Source organism: Squalius cephalus, assembly GCF_949319135.1.
Source record: "Squalius cephalus genome assembly, chromosome: 5".
NCBI classification, from domain to species: Eukaryota; Metazoa; Chordata; class Actinopteri; order Cypriniformes; family Leuciscidae; genus Squalius; species Squalius cephalus.
The window spans coordinates 36,647,176-36,675,059 of NC_137126.1; the positions used below are offsets into that span (position 1 = coordinate 36,647,176).

Consider the following 27,884-nt stretch of genomic DNA (forward strand, 5'->3'; position numbering starts at 1 on the left):
CTGGAATTAAACGAATTTAAACGTCTTAATACAATACAATTAAATTACCTGTACTATTTACATTTAATTGGTATATTTAAAACAATTAGTATTAGAAGAACATATTATTAAATACACCTTGACCGGTGTTCCCACAATGCGCTGCTTTTGACACGTGTTTCTGTCTCAAAGATGGCAGCTTGCATGTATGCATAAAGTGCACAGTGGTTTTAGAGCTCCTTCAGGATTTATAGTGAAGAACACTGAATACCAGGGCGATTTAACAGCGCAGGTTTGTTCAGACGATGTGAAGAAATATCAGAAATAACTTTGCTTTCCATTTGCTTTGCAATTAATTGTCCTAAAAATACAATCTGCTTTGTTTTTTAAGTCTTGTTCCGTCCATTAGTTGACATATAACATGCAAATGTATTTAGAGATTTAGAGTGTTAAAATGTACATGCATATGTATAAGGGAATTAGTATATCTTGTGAATATCCTGTATATAACTGTTCACTATTTTTTGTTTTCAATGGTCCTGCTGTGTGAGAAAATAATTTTTAAAGTACAAATATTCCATTGTAGTCTCTCAATTAATATGATGTCTTAAATCTATGTTTAATAACTGTAGATGAAGCTAGAAATTTTGGTAAGTTTTAAGTGAATTATAGCATAACACATTGCATAACAGATTCTTGAAATTGAAGGTCTAATAATCAGATTCTTTTGGCATTTCATACAGATCAAAATGACAGATGTTGCCGTTGACAAGAACGTTCCAGCTGGTTCATTACCAAGCACAGAAAAGGAACCAGATGACCTGATGGAGGAGAAAAACGAAGAGAATCAGACAGAAGCAGCAGCAGAAGGAGAGGGTGCAGCCAGTGATGTGTACCGTTACATCAAAGGAGATCTCTTTACCTCTGAGATCTTTAAAGTTGAGATTCAAAACTTGCCCAAGTACATCGGTTTTAATGACCTGAAGAAGTTTCTCAACAAGCATGGGATCAATCCTCACAAAATCAAGCTGTTTAGCAGACAGATGTTTGCCTTTGTCACTTTTAAGAACCAGGAGGAAAGGGACAAGGCCATGAAGGCAGTGCACGGCATGCAATGGAAGAGTAAAGTGCTGAGTGTACGGCTGGCCAAGCCCAAAGCTGATCCCATCCTCAAGAAGAGGAAGCAAGAGGAGGAAACGGAAGGTGGCCCGCCGGGTGCGAAACGTGCTGCGGGTGGCCAGGAGGTAGAGGAGGATGAGGAAGAGCCTCTCGATATCCAGATTGCCAATGCTGTGACACCCTTGTGGAACGTGCCTTATGAAGAACAGCTGAAGAGGAAAGAGAAAGAAGTTGAAGGTGTTCTCCTGAAACTGACCAGGTATTTCTGATTTTCTGATGGGTCTGGGGACATGCATAATTGCATATGCATGAATGGCTTCCAGATATTTCTTTTAAAACAGAAAAAATGTATAAATTGCTTGACATTGTCACCCATATAGTTCATACATGAGCTTCTGGTGGTATAGAAAATTATGTTGGTCAGTAAAAGTTCCTTCAGTACAACTATCTTCCTTGATGCTTGTTCTCAGAGAAATTGGCAACAACAACAAAGCCATGCTTCCCTGGCTGTTCGTTCAAAAAGAGAAGTACAACAAAATGTGCTGCCCACTCGAGGCTATAAGACCATCACCCGTGCAGGTAAATCATACGCATGCTCACATGTACTATTCTAATCTAACACATCACATATTTAACTAAATAAATGTCATAAACTATCATGGCATTACCACTGTATTCAGCATAAGAATTGTTCAATGGATTTCAGAATATTTACAATTTCACACCCCTTGCACATTTAACTTGCCATCAACTTTATTAAAGTCCAACTGAAATCAAAATTGACCCTATTTACTTTGTTAGCGCATATTACTAGTCTTGTGGTGAAAAATTAATCCGTGCAAGTTAATACACAGAAAAAAATTGTTTGCCGTCGTAATCTTTAATCAAAGTCTGAAAAGTTACTTCCGGTCTGGAATGGCGTTCCTTCTCTGATGATGTAGGTTTGACGGCTTGGGTTGGGAAACGCTTAACCACTCCCCTCAAACCGGTAGTCTGTTATGAGCAGAGATGGAGAGGAGGAGCGCTAGAGTAAAACCCTGCCCTCTGTTCAATATTCCTTTTCACTGGGAAATACGTCACGACACTGGAGAAAAGTTGTTTGCAACTTCCGGTTCACGCGGACTTTAAAGACGATTAAAAACGTTTGTAATGTGTAAATATAAAATAAAGTGATTAATAATGATAACAGTCCGATACGGATCCTAACGGACCACGCTCAAGCAGCTTATTTCATGTATTTAGCACATTCTGACTGATTTAATGTAACTTTTAAGGTTAATTAAACACTATACACTGTAAAAAGAAATCATCCGTTTAATAAAATCTATGGTTACAGAAATAGAATGACTGAGTGTGATTGTCACTGTCTAATAAAGACCCTATACTTGCAGACGGAGTACAGGAATAAGTGTGAGTTTGTGATTGGAGTGGGAGCAGATGGAGAGGATAAGACTGTGGGCTTTCGTTTGGGTAAGTATAAAGGAGGATCCTGTGCAGTAGTGAGTCCATCAGAAACCACCCATGTGTCTTCTGAGGCCAAGAGGGTTGTGCAGGAGTTCCAGCAGTTCATCAGGTGAATGAATTTACTGTTGATTCTTTAATGTGCATCTAAATCTAACTATATTTATGGGCCTATCAGTGAAATTTGTTTTGAAAGGGTGTTTCAATTCCAGGGCCTAAATCTATGTCTGCATTACACATCAGCCAATGTGTATGTATTTATTTCTATTTTTTGTGTTTTGTGTTATCCTGAACAGGACCACTCCATATGCAGTATACAGTCCAGAGACTTATGAAGGTCATTGGCGGCAACTGACAGTACGAACAAGCAGGATAAAGCAAACCATGGCCATTGTTTTCTTCAATCCACAGGTAAACTAGATGTACCGCATCGCGGTACAAAATATGACCGCCGCTCAGGCCTGCACTGGCTTTCCACAAAAATAAATGACGTGGAGTAATTTGCCTGTATTGCGTGTTTATGTATATACCTATAAAAAGTAATAGTATGTGCGTCTGTCTGTGTGTCTGTGTGTGTGTGTGTGTGTGTGTGTGTGTGTGTGTGTGTGTGTGTGTGTGTGTGTGTGTGTGTGTGTGTGTGTTTGTGTATGTGTGTGTCTGTGTGTGTGTCTGTGCGTGTATGTATGTGTGCGCGTGTGTGTTTGTGTGTCTGTGCATGTGGATTTGTATGTGTGTGTATGGGTGTGTGTCTGTGCGTGTGGATGTCAGTGTGTGTGCATGCTTGCATTTGTTTGTATTCCTGCATGTGTGTGTGTGACAGTATCATCCTAAACCAGCAACCCTTCGCTCAACAGCACCATCTACAGGCCGATGAGTGTACAGTCACTAAATGTGCACATAAATGAATTTATTTTATACCCCCCCCCCCCCCCCCCATGGATGAAATTCTACAAAACTTAGCAGAGGATACCCCCAGAGGATGTCAAGTTAATCATACACATGAAATATGGTGCAGTTCTGAACATCTCCACTGAAGATAGGGGCGATAAAAGCAGAATAATATTGCATTTTCATTTTTTATGGGAGGGGTGCAAATCACAAATGACTGATTATGGGCTAGGTTGATGTGGGCCCTTAAGAGTGGGCCCTACATACCATAAAAATTTCTTCATCCTCGGTGCCACGGTTCAGGTAGTTATTTAGGAAAAACTGCATTTTTTTGGGTTTGGGGGGGCCCAGCGCGGGGGGGGGGGGGTGGCCCCCGGGGACCAAACGAAATTTTTCCGTAGAAGTGTAGTGGGGCTACATGCCCACCAAATTTCATGTTCCCCGGTGCTTCGGTGTCCCTGGTATCGTTGACGAAAAATTTACGGGGGCCCCAGCGTGGGGGGGGGGAAGTGGCCCCCGGGGACCAAACGAAATTTTTCCGTAAAAGTCTAGTAGACCAACATACCATAAAAATTTCTTCATCCTCGTTGCCACGGTTCAGGTAGTTATTTAGGAAAAACTGCATTTTTTTGGGTTTGGGGGGGCCCAGCGCGGGGGGGGAGTGGCCCCGGGGACCAAACAAAATTTTTCCTTAGAAGTCTAGTGGGGCTACATGCCCACCAAATTTCATGTTCCCCGGTGCTTCGGTGTCCCTGGTATCGTTGACGAAAAATTTACGGGGGCCCCAGCGCGGGGGGGGGGAAGTGGCCCCCGGGGACCAAACGAAATTTTTCCGTAAAAGTCTAGTAGACCAACATACCATAAAAATTTCTTCATCCTCGGTGCCACAGTTCAGGTAGTTATTTAGGAAAAACTGCATTTTTTGGGGTTTGGGGGGGCCCAGCGCAGGGGGGGAGTGGCCCCCGGGGACCAAATGAAATTTTTCCTTAGAAGTCTAGTGGGGCTACATGCCCACCAAATTTCATGTTCCCCGGTGCTTCGGTGTCCCTGGTATCGTTGACGAAAAATTTACGGGGGCCCCAGCGCGGGGGGGGGGGGGAAGTGGCCCCCGGGGACCAAACGAAATTTTTCCGTAAAAGTCTAGTAGACCAACATACCATAAAAATTTCTTCATCCTCGGTGCCACGGTTCAGGTAGTTATTTAGGAAAAACTGCAATTTTTTTGGGTTTGGGGGGGCCCAGCGCGGGGGGGGAGTGGCCCCTGGGGACCAAACGAAATTTTTCCTTAGAAGTCTAGTGGGGCTACATGCCCACCAAATTTCATGTTCCCCGGTGCTTCGCTGTCCCTGGTATCGTTGACGAAAAATTTACGGGGGCCCCAGCGCAGGGGGGGAAGTGGCCCCCGGGGACCAAACGGAATTTTTCCGTAAAAGTCTAGTAGACCAACATACCATAAAAATTTCTTCATCCTCGGTGCCACGGTTCAGGTAGTTATTTAGGAAAAACTGCATTTTTGGGGGTTTGGGGGGGCCCAGCGCGGGGGGGGAGTGGCCCCCGGGGACCAAACGAAATTTTTCCTTAGAAGTCTAGTGGGGCTGCATGCCCACCAAATTTCATGTTCCCCGGTGCTTCGGTGTCCCTGGTATCGTTGACGAAAAATTTACGGGGGCCCCAGCGCGGGGGGGGAAGTGGCCCCCGGGGACCAAACGAAATTTTTCCGTAAAAGTCTAGTAGACCAACATACCATAAAAATGTCTTCATCCTCGGTGCCACGGTTCAGGTAGTTATTTAGGAAAAACTGCCTTTTTTGGGGTTTGGGGGGGCCCAGCGCGGGGGGGGAGTGGCCCCCGGGGACCAAACGAAATTTTTCCTTAGAAGTCTAGTGGGGCTGCATGCCCACCAAATTTCATGTTCCCCGGTGCTTCGGTGTCCCTGGTATCGTTGACGAAAAATTTACGGGGGCCCCAGCGCGGGGGGGGAAGTGGCCCCCGGGGACCAAACGAAATTTTTCCGTAAAAGTCTAGTAGACCAACATACCATAAAAATTTCTTCATCCTCGGTGCCACGGTTCAGGTAGTTATTTAGGAAAAACTGCATTTTTTGGGGTTTGGGGGGGCCCAGCGCGGGGGGGGAGTGGCCCCCGGGGACCAAACGAAATTTTTCCTTAGAAGTCTAGTGGGGCTACATGCCCACCAAATTTCATGTTCCCCGGTGCTTCGGTGTCCCTGGTATCGTTGACGAAAAATTCAGTAAGGTGACGGGAAAAAACAAAAAAAAAAACTTTGACAATCCCTATATGACCGCTTTCGCTAGCTATGCTAGCGGCGGTCATAATAAGAGATTTATTCAGTGGTTATTTTTGTCCACTTAGACATTATTCATTTTACAAATCATGGAACTATTGTTACTGCTGAATAATTTGTATTATTTTTTTTTTAACAAACTAGAAACTCCAAGAAGAAGAACTTGAAGAACTGAAAAGAAACCTGCGTCAGTATTTTACCGAAGGAGAAGGAAAAGAAAGTGGCCTCACATCTTTGTACTTTGTGAGAATGGGACAAAGGTAAGCCCCCCAAAATTTAAAAAGAGATTAATTTAGATTTTGGAGCACTTTACATTAATTTATTAACTTGCATCAACCCAGGACATCTGCGGGTACAGAGGACCTGCCATGTGAACATGTGACCGGAGAAGAATGCATTCACGAAGAACTTCTCGGACTGAAATTTCGCATTTCTCCTCACTCATTCTTCCAGGTAATTTCTTGAGGATTAACACTACACTACGATAGTTAAAAAGCATCAGGAAACTAATTCCTTTATGCCATCATGTATATGATTCAGAATCTTAAGTAATAGGGGCATCGTAGCAAGCATATTCGTCAAAAAAATGTTTCAGCTTCAGAATCATGAACATTTTTATTCTGGTGTCACTATTGTCCTGTGCATTGGGTTACCAGCACCAAGTCCAAGCCTATTCATTTCCACCCCGAATGTAATACCAAATTTAGCATTTTAATCAACAGTAATTTTTTTTGTTAACATTTTACCATATGTCTTGGTGCATCGCAATAATATTGTATCGTGAGTTCAGTATCGTGATATGTATTGAATCGTGACATGAGTGTATCATTACACCCGTTAAGTAGAGGATATTAATATCGATTAAATGTCCTGCAATATTGCTATTGATATTATAATTTTTTTTTTTTGGATACTGCCAGACGAACACACCTGCTGCTGAGGTTCTGTACTCTGCTGTGGGTGAATGGGCTCAACTGGACCAGGACAGTACTGTGCTGGATGTGTGCTGTGGAACAGGAACCATCGGCATCTCACTGGCAAAGGTGTGGCGTTTGCTTCTAAGAATACACAAAACAAAACAGAAAACTGTTCTCAGAACATCAGTTAGCCTTCTTAGAAAAATACTAAATTCTGTGTTGTCATTAACAGAGGGTGAAGAAGGTGATTGGCATTGAATTGTGCCAGGAGGCAGTGCAAGATGCTAAGGCTAACGCTGAAGCTAATGGTAAGCCAGAGTGACATTATCACTGTCCTATTTTTCTCTCTCCATCTCATCTCCCATGATCTACTCAGACTTCAAATGTATATTTTCAGGCTTGACCAATGTGGAATTCCACTGTGGAAAGGCTGAAGATGTGTTACCCACTGTTCTTAATGCTGTGGTATCCCCCAACGTCACGGCAATCGTAGATCCTCCGAGAGCAGGGCTACGTACGTAAAGTACTCTCTCATAGTATCTTGATATTACTGCTTTTAATTTGTAGACGTGGTGTTTTTAAGTTTTGACCAAGGTTCTCACTCTTACCAGATTCCAAAGTTATTCTAGCAATCAGAAGAGCAGAGCATCTGAAGAGACTCGTCTATGTCGCCTGCAATGCCAAAGCAGCTATGAACAATTTTATTGAGTAAGTTTATTTTCTATTTAAAGTCAACACGAAATGCATTTGCAAACAAACATTTGCAATCACATTGATTGAATTGTTAAATATCGGTATTACATATTAGAATGTTGGTGGTTTGAGTGGAAAAGGTGAAATATGAGAGGGATTTGTGACAAACCATTACATTTCTTTGGTTACACTTTATTTTAAGGTGTCCATGTTACAGTGTAATTATACTTTTAAGTACTGAGTAATAATAATTAAACTACATGTACTTACTATAGGGTTATGGGTTGGTTTATTTGCCTGTAATTATGCATAATTTATAGTTATTACTACACTAACTACATGTACTGTAACGTGTAACAAGGACAGTAAATAAAGTGTTACCATTTCCTTTTTGGAATATACCGTATTATAAAATGTTCCCATTCAACTATATTACTTATAGTGAAATAAGCACATCAGAGCCTACTCCGTTTTAATAAATTGTTTGTCTAAAAGTCTCTGTAGAGCGCCTTCTAACCGTGTGCGAGGAGCCCCTTTCCGTCCAGTGAGAGCTATGGCTGTTGACCTCTTCCCTCAGACCATGCACTGTGAAACCATCCTGCTGTTTGAAAGAGTGGACTACAGCTCCAATACTGACAGTCAGACCACAGAGACCTGAAGCCCTGCTGTCCTTACCATCTACCATGCTGACACAGAAGTTTCTCTTCTATTAAAACTCTTGGATGGATGTTTTTGTTGTTTTTTTCCCCCCAGATTTTAACTGACTTGATCAAAGTGCACAAACCATTACATATTTTTGTATACGTTTCCTTTTTTCTCTGTTTGCATTAAAACAACCCATTCAAAAACAGCACAAGACATCAGTTTCTGGTCATCAATTTATTTGCATAAACAAATCACTGTATCAGCAATCATGTCACATTAAAAGAAATGTATTTAGGCAGCGTTACTTGCAACTAAATCATTCAACATTATCCCTTCAACGATAGCGCATTAAAAAGCACGCATTTCTTCATAACTAATACTCACTTGGCGAGACTGACAGGACAAGTCGTACACCCCAGACATATATTGGGAAAGTATATTCTCTAAGCACTCTTAGTATGGCATCAGCCTTGTGCTCATTGAAAACAGGAAAATTGTCTTCACAAACATTTAACATTCAGAAGCACACAAACTAAATTCACTGACAGTGCACTGCATTTAGTCGCTGTCCCAAGAAAACCTGATTCACTTGTTGCGTTAAACAGACTTTGACCTTCCTGTCATTTCTTAAGGCTAGAATATATTTTTCTTTCTCCCCTAATAGTTTCTAGGGCTGGGCAAAACAATTTAATTTTCGATTACTCGTTTTTTTTTTAAATGTGGTCGATTCAAAACCGATTCTCAAAGGCCACGAATAGATTTTTTTCCTTATTTATCTATTACCCACAAAAGCCAGTATTACTTTTTCTACATTGTTCATAGGCCTGCGGCCTCCATGTTACAGATCATGCTGTGAGATTTTGTTTGTTTTATCTTAAACATAAACTAACCTGATCCTGTTTGATCAAGGCATGCAATTACTTGTCCAATTTTCAGCATAAATTTTCATCTTGCATCAAAATCCTGTCTATTCATTGTAAGCATTTGAAAATAGAGTTGGGTTCTGTTTTAATGTACCCAAGTGTACCTAAAATAAAAAATGTTTAATATATAGGTTTGTGACTCTTAATTTCTTTTTATTAATTAACCACTAGTAAACTTATGTTCACTGTTCTTTTTTATAAATATAGGATTTGTATTAAATCTATATTCATCGAGTCGAATCGGGAATCAAAATCGAATCGAATTGAAAGCTTGCGAATCGAAATCGAATTGGAACATCTGAATCGATACCCAACCCTAATAGTTTCAGGGAAGTGGTGGTTTTCTTCAAACAGGGACCATCATTTTATTCCAGCAGTTATTGCATTTTTTTTTTTATTATTTAATAATTCCATGTATGTTTAGATATATTATGAATAGCTATGCAGCAATATTCTATAAAAATGCATAAGACTTAAAGCTTTGGTTCACACTGCTCTTCAAGCTATTGAATACAACGACATGGTCTGATTTTCTTCGAGGTATGGAGTTACCACCTGTTTTTAGGTAAACTGCCTTCTGAAATAATGAATATGGTTCAAACTATAATACACCGTGATAAGATCTGAACAAAACAAGCACAATCACCTCAGCAAAATGTCCACAAAACCATACAGAATTTAAGACAAACTCAAAAAAGCACATGCGTAGAAGGCATTCTCTCTAAAATATCAATGCATAAAGCAAGCGTCACTCCACAAATACATAACGTATAGCATCACAAATGCAGATTTAAGTGAGGCGTTTCCCTTTTGAAACACAAGGTACCATATCAATGAAAGGGGTACTAACTAAGGCAACATATGCCATTTTTTGAAGATTACCAACCAGTATCTAATGCAAGAGTTAGATTATATCAAAGTTTAACGAAAACGTAATTATAAAAAGACCACAAAAAAAAAGAAAAAAAGTAGCATACACAAGCATCCTATATCCCTGATGTCTTCCTCAACGAACTACAGTACCTCAAACACTTGTGCTTTCTCTGCCGTGCTTTCTGAACAAGTAGAGCAACTAGTCAAGTTGTCCATTGGTATGCATCACCCCAAATTAAAATTAAAACAAAAGGCTTGTTCATTTCCCACACAAGGAAATAGTTCCAACATTAGTGCATTTCTTAACAGCAGTTGGAAGGTAAGTGTGCATATGAAATGCTTTAGAAATACAACATTTAAATGCTTCACATGCCAATAAGAACTAGACATGGCCACTAAAGAAAACCCACACTAAGTCAAACTATTTTCCAGATAAAAGATCACGTGCACTGAATGAACAACTCTGCATGCCACAGAAGCTGACAAAAAGGAACCAATCCTTGTAAAATGACAGGCATGTCTGAAAAATGCATCAGTAAAGAGTACTGAGTCTCACGTGTGAAATCTGTACTTCCACAGTAAATATGAAATGAATTTATTTGCCGTTTAAGAAGGGAAAAGCAACATTTTTATTAACATCTAAAAGCCACAAACTTAAAAGCATCTGTAATACTTAATACATATTTTCTAGGATTTTCATATAGGCATTGTCAACAGCCATCATTATTTGTGCACTTTTCAGGTGCAGAAGTGCATCTGGAGGTATTTAATGCTCATTCTACCTTCCCTGTGCATGTATACAACTCTAACTGAACCCATTCATTATGGGCAATAATTGGACTGGGAATAGAGCTCAGAAATCAGATAGAAATGTAACTAGTATTGCCATTTTGCACTGCAAAGTAATGCATAAGTCAGTAATGCTGCGATGACCTTTTGTTATAGAACTATTACCATTGGTCAGTGCTATCTGCTATCACAAGTTGCTGGATGAGGGTTTGCTAGACGTCAACAGTACACAGAGGTTCACTGCCAGGTTGAGCAGACTCCATTATAGTCATCTTCGGCTTCTTTCTTGCCTCCTCCTGAAACGAATATAAAAAGACAAATTAGTACGCACTAGAAAAGCTGTTTAGCTGTCACTTTACGGAATTCATTTTTGGTCGACTGCAATGCATCAACTCGTCCAAAGAGGATGTTTTTAATCTTTAGCCAACTTAGTTTATCCAAACTGCAAGATTTGGCTGGAAGAGGTCATGTTTGCAGCTATACCCTTTCTTGAGCCAGTTTCATCATCTCCTCTCGTAGTTTGTTGAGGATGTGGAGGTTTGGCTTGTTCTTTTTGGCATACTGCTGAAGCTCAATCACACTCTTATCTGAGTTCTCCTGAAGACGACAAGAATTCAACATTACAACCACATAAAAAAAAAAAGAATTCCCTTTATGAACACATATGCAGAGTATGATTTAAAGATAGTGCTGACCTTTTTTACCATCTTGTTGCTTTCTCTGCCGTACATGCGCAGCAGTGAGCCCCAGTTCTTCACGTGAGGATGAAGCATCTGGAGAATCTTCTGTGACGCCAGCTGCTTTCCAACCCTCTTATTTTTACCTGCAGTCAACAAGAGTTAACAGTATTAGCTACATGGCTTGTGAATAACCTGCAGGGTGGACCAACACTTATTTCAAAAGTCTAGCGCTGTAAAACATTGGTTTTGACTTGTGTGCTTTAAACAACCCTATGCGGACACACTGAAGCTTGAGTCGCCATTGCCTAGTAAATTTATTTTACTCGCCAGACTTTTTACATGGAATGCAAGAACAATGCAAATGAAAACATTCTACACTATTAAAATATAAATTTCAAACACTATTAAAGACAAGTCTGCAATAAAATAGGAACAAATTATCAAACTACAATAGCCCAAATAAACAATAGAACAAAGATACAAATTAAACAGTGTTTTTCAGGTAGATACAACAGTTGTTAGATACAGATTAGGTACAGAAATTGAATAAAGTGATCAAAATGTAAAATAACACTGCATAGTTGTCACGTTAGTCTTATATTCGCTTAAGACATTACCGACTATGTTTACAGGGATACTAACCAAGACGAGCATTTTGACAATTTTGTGTGAAATTGTCCATTCAAGCGCAAGATGCCGTGAAAGAGCTCAATTCAGTATTTCTGGGTGCACACAGCGTCTTTTGTGTCGTCTTGCGCTTGAATGTTTAAATTGGCAAGGCTTAAACACGTGCAAATGATAAACTTTCATGACGATGCAGCACTTGCCCAATCGGGACTCTCTTGACCATCGGTCAGTCCTTATTGTCGAGCCCTCTCTTTCTCTCACGTTCAGTGTACATATGTGAGAGAGAGAGCGACAGAGGGCGCTCTTAGCCAAGCGACGGACGGTGCGTAAAGCTCAGCAGGCAATGAAATTATCTGCGCTAAACTTATTTTTTGCCTCTAACTCAAATCACAAGCGACTGCAATCATACAATTTACTAGCCATTGGCTAATTAAATTAGCAAACTAAAATAGACTTAAAAAAAAAAAAAGTGTCGCATAGCGTAAAGTTTGGTCGCATATGCGAGTGATTTACTCGCAATTGTACAGGGTTGTTTAAATGAAAGTTATTTTTAAGCATGGACACTCACACCAGCCGCGTACAGTGTGCTTCCCACATGTCATGACGTATTCACTCTTCTGGTTCTTTCCTGGAATCACCTCAAACTTGATGCTGGTGTCACCCATGCCATGGTTTCTATGGAACAGACAGCAACAGATCTTCAGTTGCTTTTCAAACAGACATGATGATAATAATAAGGACCCACAGACTGTCTGGTTGTATTAACAGGTGTGTTTCTTGTAATATTGAATTGTGTGTAAGCAAATGGGAAACTACATCATAACATACCTCTTAAGGCACTCATGAAGGATCTGATATGGTGAGAGTAAACCTGCTTTGTTTGTCAGCTCGTACACCCTTGAATCTTCAATACTGATATGATTAAAATACTGTGAGATGGGAGAAGGAAATAAACGGCCTTAAGTACCACAAAGAAAAGAACTCTGACCAAAGATAAAATGTCTTCATTCAGAAAGAAGAGCAGTACCTCCAGTTCATCTCCCTCTGCGGGCTTCTCCTCAGACGTCTGCTTCACAAAGTCAGGAATGAGGATCTCCAGTGTTGCTCGAGCTGTCCAAAAGAGAACGACAGTGTGAATAATTACTGTTCTCCAGTCAAATAAATGTTTATAGTAATCTATTCATAAAAAATATATATATTTGCTAAAGATTTAAATGAAGTGGAGGGAGAAGGTACCAGCTTTATTCTTGGCAAGTTTTTTACTACTTGCTGTTCCTGTGCCATAAGTAACACCATCTATAATGACTGAGGCTCCGAAGGGTTCACTTGGGTTTTCTGTGCAAAGAAAATGTTACATTAAGACGTTTATATTTCATTACATTTTTTTTTTTTTTACCTCAACAGGCCATGTATTACAGCAATTTCACCATGATTAGAGGAAATTGGCACAATGTCAAGCCCAAAATCCCTTCAACCGTTCGGCATGGCCATAAGCAGCTTATTGCTTTTACAACAGCATAATAACACAAATGATCAATTGAAATGATAAAATCACAACCCATTTTCTGCCAAGTGACAGTTCATTAGCATAACTGCAAATTATACTGCAGATATGATGTACTAAATTCAACTCATGCTTATTACTAGCTTTTTTTTAATTTATTTTAGTCTTATGCATTATTCTACTTACCACATTCAAAAAAGTTGTAAACTGGTCGCACTTTGAGTACTCTTTGCATATACTCATGTAAAATGCACACTTCTGACTTCCCATTGGGGTTGATTACAAACTCTGAAATATAAACATGGTCAGTCTTGTCAAAACACCATGTTCTGTGCTATACAATTCATAAATGTACAGACTCTCAGACGGGTACCTTTCTTTGTGGGTGCGTCTTGTACGGACAGTGTGATAAGTTTCTGATTGGCTGGTAGAATGGGCCTCTCAGACTCAGCCTGCTTCCTCTTCATGTCCCTGTTGAACTGTCTGCGCTCGGCCCATGTGCGAAACTTCTTCACTGTCACTTGCTCAAAATCAAAGCACTTCTCTAGGTAGCTTCTAAACTCTTCAATTTCTGGGATGCAAGTCACAAGAAGATAGGGTTTACAAACCATATGTATATTGAATAATGATGCACAAGAGAGAAAACCTAATTCTCTTACCAACAGACTCATCTTTGCAAACCTCCACCTTGGCTCTGACCTGGCCCAGCGCTCCCTGTGCAGTATCACAGGCTTGGCTCTCCTTCCCCTCGGAGGATCCTCCTGGTTCCATGATGTCAGGATCTGGATCTTCTGATGTTGGTCTGCCAGTCGGCTCTTCTGTGGCAGTAGAGTCAGGCTCATCAGCTCTCTCTGATGAGACGCCCTCCTCTCCAGATTTCACTGGAGACACCTCTGCTGTCGGAGTCACCTCTCCATTCTGTTCCCTATCTTCATGTTCCTTCATTTTCTTGTAGTGCAAGCAAGGAATGCTACTGGTTGGTGGGTCATGTTTCTAGGGGGGAAATGAGCAGAATACAGGGATGAGGTGCATGAGAAAGTAAAGATTAATTCAATTTCTAAGTAGAAATGTTGCACCAAGACAAATACTATCATGAAAGTCTTATCTTAGATGACTTAAACCATTTACTCTAATGCTTCCTGTTCCAAGGAAGTAAGGTCTGGACCAGGTCACAACTCTGGTTTCCCGGTGGAGGTAGACTGGAATGCCAGAGTTATGGAATGTCATGATCCACCCATCGGGTAACGGCTCAGTTGGCGGACGCCCACGACCTTAAAAAAAAGAAGAAAAAAAGCAATAAAAATAAATCAATAATATTAATGTCAATCAATAATGATAAACTAGAGTCACAGAGTCATATGTAGGTTTCTGTTCTGAATACTCGTTAGTCACTAGCAAAAACTAAAATAAGCATTTGTAAACTGAAACAACATTAAACAGTATAACTGAAAAACTAAAATATATTTTCACAATGCCAACAATGGACTTTAAAAAAACATGACCACAACTTACTTTTAAGACTGATACAGAATATACACTACAATTTAAAATATTTTTTTTTAAAGAAATTCATATTCTTACTCAGCAATAATGCATTAAATTGATTAAAAGTGACGGAAAATACTTTTACATTGTTACAAATGATTTCCATTTTAAATAAATGCTGATATTTTGAGTCAAAGAATCCTGAATCCTTTCCACAAAAATATTACGCTGTTTTCTGCATTGATAAGAAATTTCAGCTTTTGCTGCCACAGGAATAAATTACATTTCAAAATATATGAAAAGAGAACAGTTATTTTAAATTGTAATATCTAAAAAAATATTACCATTTTACTGTATTCAAATAAATGCTATTTTGGTGAGCATGAAAGACTTTTCAAAAACATTTAACGTTTGACAACACTTTTTTCAATTTTCACAACACTTTTGAACAGTATGCAGCTATTTAAATGATAATAAAAATAAATAAAACACACACACACATATATATATATATACATATATGTATGTGTGTGTGTGTGTGTGTGTGTGTGTGTGTGTGTACACACATATATACACACACACATACACAAAAAATTCAAACTCAAAAACTAAATTATCAAAGAGAATAAAAGTACAGAAAACTATAATATCCATGAGTTCAAAAAGACCCATCACATAGTTTGGGTGAACTATCCCTTAAGGCATTTTAAAGTAATGCAGTCTAACATTTTAGAGTAGCAACAGCGTTTATGACTAGAGGGCTCACTCTTAAGAACGGTCTTAATTTTGGTCATCATGGGCTGGACTCCGGACTCCCCATCCGAATGGTGATCACTGTCTCCAGCGAACTTGTCTTCAGCCAGACGCCTCTTCTTGGGCATGGGCATGCCTTCCTCCAGCAGGGCATCTACATCATTATCAAAGTCCTCCTGGAAGAGTAGGTGGGTAAGAAACTGGCAGCCAATGACATGTCATCAACTAAACGTACGCTGAGAAGCCGATTTGAATCAAGCCCACTTTGGGAGCTGTAATTCAAATGTTCTTCAAATGGACCACCTTGTTACACTCCAGGATCCATCTTGATGAATGAAAGACACGTGCTCTATTTGTGGTAGATACACATTTCAGTAGTTGTTTTGAATGATGGGCATTTAGAGGTTTAGATGACAATAATTAACCTACATTATAACGTAATATTTCAATTTGAACAGAAAGCAAATGACCAAAATCAATCATGCATTTTACCTCATAGCAGTAATTCAGGTCCTCCTCTTGCACTTGCTCCTGCTGAGCTATCATCTGAGACCTGAAACCACTCTGCTCTCCGTCTTCCACTTCCAGAAAGTTCTCGCTGAAATCTTCCAGGTCGTCCAGCACGGCAAACTCAACCTTGTTCTCCTGCTCTATCTCCAGCTCGTTGCCGTTTCTTGCTAAACCTAAGGAACCGCCACTCATGTTCGAGCTGCCCGGAACACTTCTCTGCTTTAAAGAATCATGCAATTCGCCATTCAGGCCCTCTAGGCTCTGATCTTCATTCCTAACCTGCCCCAAACCAGTATACAACACCTTCCTGTCTTTGCTCCTGCTGCTGTCAGAGAAACTGACACTGATCTTGACATCTTTGAGGAGTTTTAGATCAGGTAAGAACTTGGTAACTGGGGGAGCGTGGCGAGCGGTTCTAGGGCACTTGGCCATGGGCTCAGAAGTATCTGACAGGCAGCTACTAACGGACAATGTGCGCTTGTTGAGGAGAAGCTGTTCGTCCCTGTCCACTGCTGGGGTGTGTTGGTGTCCATCACCACCAGAGCTAACGTCCATTTCCTCTGCGTCACTGGACGTTTGCAGGGGAGGTGGTGGAGGTGCTTTACAGTAATCATTCCCCGCAAATAATGCGTCTGGTGGCTCCAATGGGAGGGGAGGTAAAATCTCATTCGCATCCATGTTAAATTTCTTTAAAAGAGCTATGCTAAAAATTATACGAGAATGCAACTGGGAAGGGATCTGTCTAATTCAGCTAAAAAGCCCTAACACATGCATGAACACATTACACAACTCAAGACACCTATTCAATAATATTCATGTGAATGGTTGAATTTGCTAAGCTGACTACATTGTTCTTTTCATTAATGTAGACAGCTTTTTAGAAATCACTGTCTCAATTATTGGAAATCACAATGCATTCAGCTTAAAAGTTGACCACATCTAAACTCTGTCCATCCTGGGAAGCCAGATCTTCTGTCAGTGCTGAAAGAAAGAAAGAAAAGAAACATCAGGAGAAATTCAAAGAGCACCATAAAAACTTAGAATGGATCTAGATGGCTAAACTTCTCAGATGCATCTTTAATTCCCCATATGCTTATGATGTATGCCACAGACAGCAGTATTAACACAACCGACTATGTGTGCATTTGTATGTAGCGATGAAAATAATTGAGTGTTGTTGCTAAATAAAAGGCTCGGCAAATAAACACTGTATTTGCAAGGTGTTAAAATGTACCATAAGCTTAAAGGCCTTTGCTAATTGGTCGGCTAGTAGCCTAACTAAAAGCGATATGGCTACATTTTACCAAGCAGATACAAAAAAAAATGCAATTTAGAGTCGCAGCTTCTTGTCATAAAACAATTACCAGCGCGCTTTTTGTTTTGTTCAGCAGAAACCGATCTATGCTTCGATTAGTTGATCCGTGGGTTAGCCATAGAAAGGAGCCGTGTGCGGCACTCAAGGCTTTTCAGCTGAACTGAGCGTGAATCTACTAAATGTCGACAGGAATAAATATCAGAGAGGTTTCGCCACACTCTTCTCGTTTACTCACCTAACTACACAAATGCTCTACTGAAGACCGCATGCACTCAAAGGCTTTCTCTGTTTGAGGGCTTCAGATGGCCGTCTCCTCTCTCCGCCATCTTCACTGCAGACTCAGAGCGGCATCAGGGGATCTGAACACGCCTCTCAACCGGTGCCAACGTGCGTTTGATTGGACCAACGTGGTCCATTTTTACTGAAATTTGCTTCACATTCTCCTAAATGGCACTTTAGGAAGATTTGAAGTTGTTTTTTGGCTTGGTGAAATCAAAGACTACACCACAACATTAACAGACATTATTAGACAGATAAATAACACATTTACAAAGTTTTGTGGATTTGTGAGTGAACAGTGAGAGAAACTTCAGGAATGTTTAGTAGTGGTGTACAGTTATATTATAAAAGGACTCTGTAGATATGGCTATTACAAGTTTTTCTTGCTAAATGCAAAAGGTATGAAATGAAACGCAAAAGGGCTGGATATGTGTCAGCTATGTACGATTCGTGCTTCGTGAACGAATCGTGCTTTTGAGTCGGATCTTTTCAATGAATCGGTTGACTTGGAGTCAGTCGCTGTTATGTTATCCCCTTGAATGTCTTTGGTCTGTCTTACCTCTATCTTATATTTTAGAAAGCATTACTTTGATGTGAAAAGTAAGAGATACAGGAGGGTCACCATATCCGAAAGGCAACACGTTACGAAAATCTGTTACCTCTATTTCACACAAAATGGTTTAATGTTACCCGCATTCATTGGTGATGCCTACACTTTGTTTATATTTTTATATTCTAGAAAGCATGTTGCTTTGAAGTTAACAACACAGAGATTCACCAGGGTCGCTATTTAAGAGATATGTATATGAGTTATATATCATTTAATGTAAATGCAAATAAAGTATTAAAATTAAACAGATTTTCTAAATGACTTAATTTTTTTGTAAGCAGATTCCCCCCTGGAACAAATTCAATTGGGACAGATGAAATCACAATAAATTCCTTTATAAATACAAATTAATAGATTTACTTATGGCTTTACTGGAACGTTAGACCCATAGACTGTAAAAAAATAGGTTAGAGTAGACCATGCCACGCCGAGATGTGACGTAAATGATTCATTGAATCAAAAGAATCAAAAGAATCGATTCTCGGAAATTAGCCACCAGGGTCAGAGTATGATCTGATAGGGGGCAGTAATCGGTCTCTTTCTCCAAAAACAGCAGACGCTGAAGAGGAACGCTTGCAACGTCATGTGATGACGTTTTATGAGTAACGTCAGAGGAAGTTATTCCAGTAAATTCGCGTTAACTAACAAGTTAAAACCTTAGAGGCTTTATCCACTCCAACGTTAAAAACAGAGCAGTTTTTAATCAAAGCGTCAACCTTTTCCCACCAGCACGATGATGATGATGGACGAGGATCAGCCCAGGACATTGTGAGTGCTGCTGTAGTTTAGTCGGCCGCTTTGCGAAGCCAAACTCGTGTTTAAACACGTTTATTAAAGCGGCGCACAGGTCGCAAGCACAGCGAACCAAACTTCACATTATGAGCTCAAGAGCACGAGTCCGTTAATTACTCAGTGTTATATATATTAATTGTTATATGGACCTGGACGTCCATGCTTTCAACGCCTGCAGCATAAGCCGGCTAGACAAACACAAAACTGGGGCAGCGGAACCGAGCCTAGCAGAGCTCTCGGACATGAATATACTGTTAGTCTTAACACTGTTTTAATTTGTCCGGTTATATCCACATGGCTGAGCTAATCTGTCCGCATTGTGAGTAATTACAATGCAGAAGAGGCTTTTGCTAGCATACAAGTTCCGTCGGTAGCGCTAGGTTTCCGTTACCCAAAGAGCTAACTACTAAAAAAAGCGCTTAAATGTTATTATACCCCCCCACAGGGCCTTTATCGTGCTTTTCCTTTGTGTAAAAGATGGCATCAGAAAGACAGCATATTTGCTAGGCGTCGTTTCTATCACATATATAGCTTTAGGATCACATTAGCTGTTCGCTCTCGTGCGCTGAAAACGTGGCAGAAATGAAACCCCGCGGAATGCGCTGCTGGCGGGAGAGATGGAGGAAAAACGCAACGCAGTGACCGTGTTTCTCAGCTGGCTTTGCTCTCCTGTGTTTTTAGGTATGTCGGGAACCTCTCCAGGGACGTGACGGAGGCCCTCATCCTGCAAGTGTTCTCCCAGATCGGACCCTGCAAAAGCTGTAAAATGATCATTGATGTGAGTTAAAAGAACATCTGAAATCCAGGGATCCCACAATATTTTTTTTAAATTGTGCTTTTCAGGCCTGCTAAAGTAATTCAAGTTAGTAGACTCTTAAGTGTCATGGACATATCTCTAGTTAATACGGTTTTCTAACTATGTTCAGGTCTAGCTGTTGTTCTTTTTGAATTGATGAATCGGTTCACAAATATTGGAAACCTGTAACTCCCCAAAATCGGTGTTTGACTTTGTTCAATTGGTCTTTCTTTCTTTTTAGACGGCCGGCAATGACCCATATTGCTTTGTGGAGTTCTATGAGAACAGACACGCTGCAGCAGCTCTGGCTGCCATGAACGGCAGGAAGATCTTAGGAAAGGTAAGAATATATCTCTCACAAACCTACAAAAGTAAGCTTGATGTGAAGCTTCACCTCTTAAATGTGGTGTTAAAGCTATGGTAATGCTGTTTATTAAGATGACACAGATTGTGTTTAGTTAGCACATTTATAGTGTGTTAATAGGTAAATCGCTTATAACTTGGGCATCAAATCCTTCATATCATCAACTATCTAAAGTATACAAATCAAAATGATCAAGGATTTACTGCCATTTTAAAGACGTTTGATCAGTTTGGACCAGGCCAAATAACAAAGACTTGAAGTGTAAGAAGCTGCACATACGACAATGCACAGTGTCATGTCAAAATCTAGTCGTGTTCATTGTACATGCTCATAAAATTAAGCTTATGGCTTTAACGTTGTAATATGTATTTAAATGTAGCTGAGAATATTATGGCTGTATTGGTATTTAGAAGCAAAATATTTTCCCAGAAAGTCCTTGCAACAAACCAAAACCCTTCATTTTTCCAATGCAGTGGCTCATTACTCTGTCATGTTCCAAACTTCACAAAGCATGTGAGAACGTGGCACATCCTCTTTGTTTCTTTGAGTCATCTTTTGGGTACAGGAGGTTAACCATTTTTATTTTTGTCCCCGGCCCCGCATGCCTGTTAACACCTAGCCTTGCTTTATAATCATCTACACCTGTACCAGGCCTTCAAATTTAGCAAATCCTTGGCCAAAATATATTCAGTGCAAATATTTGATCAGGTAATGACATTTTGAAGAGTAACACAAGTTGATAATATCACTCTGTTGTAAGTCTCTTGCTATTTAGACTTTTACTATGTAGTAAATAATTCAAGCTTTTTTTTAAATTGTTCCTTTTTCTTTGAGCTTTTTTGTCAGATTATTTCTTCTGCATTTGGAGGCTCACCATATTATGCGGCTAAGTAAGACGAAGGTGATGTTATGCTTATGTTTGTCTCACTCTTCCCGGTCTCTACTCTGCTTTCTTCCATAGGATATGAAAGTTAACTGGGCCTCAATGCCAAGCAGCCAGAAGAAAGACACAAGCAGTAAGTGTCCTCCTTATGAGATGGGGTTTAATTTGACTTTTGAATATTGCTAATGGATGATTGTGTGGTCAAACTGTAAAGCATGAATTATTTATCTTTGTCTAACTGTTTCCCCTCGAACCATTATTGTAGATCATTTCCATGTCTTTGTCGGTGACCTCAGCCCAGAAATCTCAACAGATGATGTCAGAGCAGCCTTTGCTCCATTTGGAAAGATATCGTAAGGAGAATATAGTATTGTGTAAATCAGGTGTTATTTAAAACTCATTAGAGCTGGATTGTCTTAACATTTGGATTCTTCATTTTTGGTGCAGTGATGCCCGCGTGGTGAAGGACCTGGCCACAGGCAAATCTAAAGGATATGGTTTCATCTCCTTCATTAATAAATGGGTAAGTTTTCATGTTATTTGTTAACCTGTTGAAGCACACTAGCCCGACCTCGGGCTTGACGTCACTGTTTACTTTTCTTTACATTTACTATGTAGACTAAAAATTTTAATAATATTAACAAATTATACATCATTTGGCAGGTCTAGGGGTTTAGTGTCAATATACAGTGTCTGTTTTATGATATAGATGTTCCAGCGACAGTAAGAGTCATTTGTGTTGGGAGTACAAATGACAACATACAAAATCAAAACGGGACTTCATACCTGTGATATGAAATCTCGACTGCGAGATGAATCGTGTTTGTCGCACTTGGGTAAACTGTCCGTGACTAGAGTCCAATGGAAAACATCCAACAGCACTTTTTGTCCTCAAAAGCATTAAATCTGTGAAATATTTACATATTATACATTGTTTACGTGACATTTTGTATGAACGATCTGCCCTCCATCATTGTTCTTCAAGAAATTATGCAATCTGAGCAGCTTTTGTAAAACTTTATCTGATAGTATACATTACACTCTACAAACAAATGAGCCTTGCTCAAGTTTTTTTTCATAATAGGGTGGTAGTTTTACTCCGTATCCAAGGCCGTTAGATTTTGTGACATCTTTTTAGAGGAATAGCCAGTCATTTACTCTGTAATCAGCCATCCACTGTCTTTGTGGTAAAAGCTTGATGGACAGAACATTTAGCAAATACAAAGACTATTCCAACAACGCACTTGATGTCTATCTTCCACGTGTGAAGATAGTTTTATGATTATGGACGGCTGTCTCAACCATATTCATCTGCGAGCTCTTGGAATGATGCGCACCTGTGACTCATTGTTTTTCTGCCGGGCTCAGATCAGGCTATCATTGTAATCCTCATCGCTGTTGTGGATCCAAGTCGCTCAAAGTTTTTTTCCCCTCATGAGGATATGTTAGAAAAGAAGTGAGATGTAGAATGCATCAGAGAGTGAAGGCAGTGAAATCATATCGATGGTGATTTCTATGTGGGTGGAGACAAACACCCGTGGAATGTCTATGTATTGAGACAAAATACTTTTTTGGAGACTGAATGCTTTCTGCTGCCTGAAGGACATGCCATCAATGACATGCCATTTGTGTATGTATGGAGACAATAGATCGGTCATCATTTAGCATCTGTTTATGTAGCATGTTTATATAATGGAGCAGGGATGCTAACAATTAATCGACGATCGATAAGATTTATCGATTCAATTCTAATCAATGGTCAATTATGCAAGGTCATCATTTAGTAGTTTTGAGGCGCGTGCAACTCATGCACAAAGTGTGCAGCAGAGACACGAGGAAAAATGATGGCGAGCACGCCGTAGTTACGTATTCTAATTGTATTAATGTCTTCAAGTCATGCAATGGATTAGGTAGGCTAGCTGTTTATTGAATCATAATTAACCTAGGGTCTAAAAAATCCTCCAAATGTGATTTTACAAAACATAAGAAAGAACTACTTGTGTTAATGCCACAATAAAAGTGCATAGAATAAACAGTAATAAGATCCTGGTTGATGAGTGATGATCTTCCAGCACAGTTTAAGCTGTGCACTTCTGTTCTATGGCGAATGGTAAATCAAGACCCATCAATCTGAGCGATCAAACAATCCAAGTGCACTCCAGCTGTAAAACGGTGCCTGATTACTCTCTACACATCATCCCTACCAACTATACCCACCCACCATACCCGAGATCCAGTTTCCATTGGTTGAACTTTCAAATGACGTTGGAAAACACTGCGTCATGATCGCGACGCGATCCGATCCCTGAAGTCCTATAATTGAAGGCAGGCAGCATGGCATGTCACACCGTGATCTACGCATTGTCTCATGTTGTGTTTGGGCTCGTTCGAGACTATCATTATTTAGAGCAGGTATTGATCTACTATGGTTTAATGTTTCATGAAAGTGCAAACAAAAACATGGCAAAACGCATCATGTGTATACTGCTTACACATGCATTGTGGCGATTTTTCATACAAATACTTGGTATAGTTTTCTAACTGAAGCAAATGTGCTTGTATTCTGCTAGTTGAGACCTTTTCAATGATATGAGACCCAATCTGTTATGTACAGCTACTATGATTTTACAGATAACATTTTCCTGTAAAGCAGTTATTTTTCACACTATGAAAATAGACCACTTCTAATATGTCAGCTAATTTTAAAGCACTTGTTAAGTGATGGTCATATACCCTATTCACTGTAAAGCTAAGCTTCTAAACTTTAAAAAGACACCCATTTTGTGGTGTTTAAGCAAGAGGTTATGTAATGTGATAACTTAGCGCCCCTGCTCCGTATTTAAGAGGTTATGGTAAACGATTAATCGATTAATTTAAACATCCCTGGTATGGAGACAAGAGGAGGCTGATGCTCTGTGAATGACTGGCAAACAACTTTTCCAGTCACAATGTATGGCGACAAAAAAAAACTGTTGTAAAGGTTTTTTGTTTTTTTTTGTAAATACTTAGAATTTGTGTGAATTTATGATAACAATAAAACGTGTGTGCATTTTTTTTAATGACAATCAAATTAAATTTTGTAATTTTTACACTACTACTTTTTTAAGAAAGACTGGTTTAGTACACATTGTGTTTGTAAAAGTCACTGTAATGGCTTCCTCTAGCCCTCAGATAATTTTGCTACCAAAGGCACTTTAAAGCTCAAAGTGGCCGGTTTTAGGAAAGGCACTAGTCATAGTAAAAACCTTGCAGGAACCCCCATACCCCCCACCCTATTTTGTTATATCACCCTTAAATTAGAAAACTTTTGAAAATAAAGCTCAAATTGTCGTCTTTCCAGATACCACAACTTTGCACATACTCCAAAGGGTTCAGGAAATACAACCATAATCATAGTTCATTTATGTCATTTTCATGGTGTGGTTGGCTCAAAAGGGGGAGGTGCCAAAATTATTCTCAGTTATATAACTTTTGGCTTTTTTTGTTATTGATGAGTTTGATTGGTTTTGTTGCAACTTATAGGATGCAGAAAGTGCCATTCAGCAAATGAATGGCCAATGGCTGGGAGGAAGACAGATCAGAACAAACTGGGCCACAAGGAAGCCATCCGCTCCCAAACCAAACAATGAAGGTAGATCAGTTTAAACTATCATTTGACAGTTTCTTTAGTTTCCAGTTTCTTGACCACCTATTATGGAACTAGGTATTTATTTTAAAAAAATTTTATCATGTTTGTTATACTACTTGAAAATGTTCTCTATCTTTACTTTATAAAGCGTCCAGCAGCAAACACTTGTCCTATGAGGAGGTTCTGAACCAGTCGAGTCCTAGCAACTGCACCGTGTATTGTGGTGGCATTGCTACTGGCCTTTCAGGTTTGTACAGATGTCTAAATGTTGTAAATTAGCATGTGTTTTGAAAATTATTTCAAAACGCCCTAGTCAAATTGAAAAGTTTTGCACAGTTTCAGTGAATGAATGTGTCATTCAATGAAAAGGTCTTAAAAGATGAATCTTTCAAAGCACATTTCATTATAATGCAGTCAGTGTGATGTTTGAACGTGTTTTTCTCATCCACTGTAGATCAGCTGATGAGACAGACTTTCTCTCCGTTCGGGCAGATAATGGAGATCAGGGTTTTCCCAGAGAAAGGCTACTCATTTGTGAGGTATGTGTCGCACTACTACTCTAAGACTTGAAATCCTTCTATGCGTATATATGAAAATTTAGCATGTTGCTTTTTCAGGTTCGATTCTCATGAGGGTGCCGCCCATGCCATAGTGTCTGTAAACGGGACCTGCATTGAGGGCCACACTGTGAAGTGCTACTGGGGAAAAGAAACAGCTGATATGAGATCCATGCAACAGATGCAAATGCCCCAGGTACCCCTTTACCTTGATCTTGACCTCTCAGAAACATGTCTTCCCTCTGCCCCATTGCACACTCCTCTAAACTCAAGTCTTACTGTTTCTTCTTGTCCACAGCAGAATAAACCCACCTATGCTGCCCAACCTTACGGACAGTGGGGTCAGTCATACGGCAACGGTCAGCAGATGGGTCAGTATATGCCCAACGGCTGGCAGATGCCCACTTACGGCGTCTACGGGCAGGCCTGGAATCAGCAGGGATATAAATAAGTACAAATGTGGCTGACTAATCCCTCAGTCCAATCATTAAACCCCACTTCAGTGTGGCATCTGCCCAATGGGACTCACCATTACACCGGTTCAGGGGTTATTGAAAGGGCTGCATTCAGCCCACTGTACATTATACTCAGACCATTAACTTGGAAGGAATCCTGTCTTTTGTTTTTAGGCCCCAGGATTTTTTTGTTTGTTTTTGTCAGATTTTCTTTTCTTAAAAGTACTGCATTTCGGGGACTTTAATTGTCTAGTTTTGCAACAGATGGAATGTCTTTTCAATGTGTTGAATCTGCAGGCTCAATTTAGCTCACACCTCAAATGGTGTAGAAAGTTTGAGGTTTAATATACTGCATTCTTTCTATGGAGTTCTTGTCTCTAAACCTGATTTGTTCACGAAATTTATTTTTTTTTTTTTTTCTGTCAGTACGGCTATGCTTTATATTTTTACAAGAAAGGTTTCAAGAATTGAGTCGTGTGATCCTGTTAATCCAATATAAAATATTTTATCTCGTGACGCCTAATGATAAAAAGTATTCTGCATATATAGAGGACATTATTCCGTGGCCTTGAATACTTGAGGTTTCAGGAAGTTCTTGATAAAGTTTTGGACACAATTACTAAAGCTTTTAACAAGTTGTATTAACACAGAGGTGCAGAAAACATGCTTCCTTTTTGTTCAGTTTAAACGTTAGACTTATTCATTTTGTAACATGGAATTGTTAGCTCAATTTTTAAAACGTTTTGTTTCATGTTTTTACAAAATCATGTTTGCTCGGATCAGTTGAGGGTGTGACGGCACAGCGGCTAATCAGCGGGAACGGCAGTGCTGTAGCATCTTTGTAAAGATTTTTGTAATTCTGTGTAAAATGAGGTTGTGAATTATTTCTTTAAATCTTGTAAATTCAGGGTTTGTTGAACATCTGTAATGTAATAATGTTGCATGGACATTCTGAGCTCTGTTCTTGTTACAATCTCTTGTGAAATCCATAAAAAGGTGTTCATTAGAGTTGCTGAGATGAATTTTTTTTTTTTCAATGATCCCTCCCCGTACTTCACCCTCAAGAGTCACTGTTGAATTCACAAGCCAAAGACATTGACTACAATGATGCGAGATCTTGCATGCTTCCACCTTGCTGTATTGAAACGGGGATTGTAATGTCAGTGTTTTTGAGAGGCGTAATATGGAAAGGTGAAGAAATGCGAGATGCTCCTAGGTTTCAGCCACACGCTCGAGTTGCTCACAAAGCCTAATTATATACCGGACACTGATGGTTTTCCTCCTACCATAATTCACTTTCTTTTTTTTCTTGCTGGGCCCTAAAACTGAGTCATGCTAAAAAAAAAAAATGGATTGAAACAAATTGAAAATGAGCAACTGTCTTTTTTTTTTCCTTTAATTTTTCTTCTGTGTCATGTAAATTTATCAACATAGTTATTTAATGTCACTTTTTTTTCTCTCTAACTGGGATTTTTTTTAATTTGTAAAAAGCTAGAGAGATTTACTGTTATTTTTAAAACACCCCGATTATATGCTTCCATCTAATGTTGTTCTATTTACTCTATTTCATGTGTAAAAACACTTAATAATAACCATTCAAAACTACTTTCAGTTGTCTTGAGTGTTCAATTAATATTTACCAGTATTTCTTTACATTTGTGTGATAATTCATGATGCTTTTTGTTGAAAGATGACTAATACAGTGGGAGAGTGGGGTAAGATGTGGCACTTTCTGCTATGGGGCTTTTACACAGTGAGAGAAAATGCATCAAACAGAATACATTAAATTATAAGAAAGTGTTCTGGTCATATTTTTAAAACAAAATTCTAGACGGGAAAATAAGAGATTTAATCTTTTATTAAAATGAAAAATTATAATATATAAAAGTGAACTATGCGATGCTTAAACTAAAAAAATATATTTTTTAAAGTCTTAAATCAGGCTTTGATCTTTCTCAAAATCTGGAGCTGAAATATTGAAATTGGTTACGGTTGTTTAGCTTCTGATTATGAACTATTTGTAGAACATTTGAAGTAAAATTAATTAGCAGATATA

General features: G+C 39.3%; 3 protein-coding genes across 4 annotated transcripts; 2 read left to right on the forward strand and 1 right to left on the reverse strand.

Annotated features, from left to right (window-relative positions):
* The first annotated feature begins 131 nt into the window (after positions 1 to 131).
* Positions 132 to 8,558, forward strand: trmt2a (tRNA methyltransferase 2 homolog A). Its single transcript, XM_079871041.1, has 12 exons — positions 132 to 271; positions 723 to 1,357; positions 1,569 to 1,677; positions 2,490 to 2,671; positions 2,856 to 2,970; positions 5,895 to 6,010; positions 6,092 to 6,203; positions 6,671 to 6,793; positions 6,900 to 6,975; positions 7,065 to 7,181; positions 7,279 to 7,375; positions 7,856 to 8,558. Exons 1-12 carry the CDS (start codon positions 188 to 190, stop codon positions 8,016 to 8,018), a joined length of 1,929 nt encoding a protein of 642 aa, XP_079727167.1. The 5' UTR covers positions 132 to 187; the 3' UTR covers positions 8,019 to 8,558.
* A 145-nt stretch (positions 8,559 to 8,703) lies between these two features.
* dgcr8 (DGCR8 microprocessor complex subunit) lies at positions 8,704 to 17,819 on the reverse strand. The gene is made up of 14 exons (XM_079871040.1): positions 17,700 to 17,819; positions 16,132 to 17,130; positions 15,653 to 15,815; positions 14,530 to 14,672; positions 14,061 to 14,394; positions 13,775 to 13,972; positions 13,588 to 13,689; positions 13,134 to 13,232; positions 12,925 to 13,007; positions 12,726 to 12,826; positions 12,466 to 12,572; positions 11,286 to 11,413; positions 11,074 to 11,187; positions 8,704 to 10,886 (listed from the first exon to the last, which is right to left on the reverse strand). The coding sequence occupies exons 2-14, from the start codon at positions 16,825 to 16,827 to the stop codon at positions 10,803 to 10,805; spliced, it is 2,352 nt and encodes a 783-aa protein (XP_079727166.1). The 5' UTR covers positions 16,828 to 17,130; positions 17,700 to 17,819; the 3' UTR covers positions 8,704 to 10,802.
* Positions 17,820 to 18,907: 1,088 nt separating this feature from the next.
* tia1l (cytotoxic granule-associated RNA binding protein 1, like) lies at positions 18,908 to 26,839 on the forward strand. Of its 2 annotated transcripts, none has more exons than XM_079871050.1 (11): positions 18,908 to 19,121; positions 19,827 to 19,923; positions 20,183 to 20,281; positions 21,267 to 21,321; positions 21,454 to 21,541; positions 21,636 to 21,711; positions 24,711 to 24,819; positions 24,965 to 25,063; positions 25,271 to 25,355; positions 25,434 to 25,569; positions 25,672 to 26,839. In XM_079871050.1, exons 1-11 carry the CDS (start codon positions 19,087 to 19,089, stop codon positions 25,822 to 25,824), a joined length of 1,032 nt encoding a protein of 343 aa, XP_079727176.1. In that variant the 5' UTR covers positions 18,908 to 19,086; the 3' UTR covers positions 25,825 to 26,839. The 2 variants fall into 2 exon arrangements, with proteins under 2 accessions (XP_079727176.1, XP_079727177.1); XM_079871051.1 differs by having other exon boundaries at positions 18,917 to 19,121; positions 25,675 to 26,839.
* The last annotated feature ends 1,045 nt before the right edge of the window (positions 26,840 to 27,884 follow it).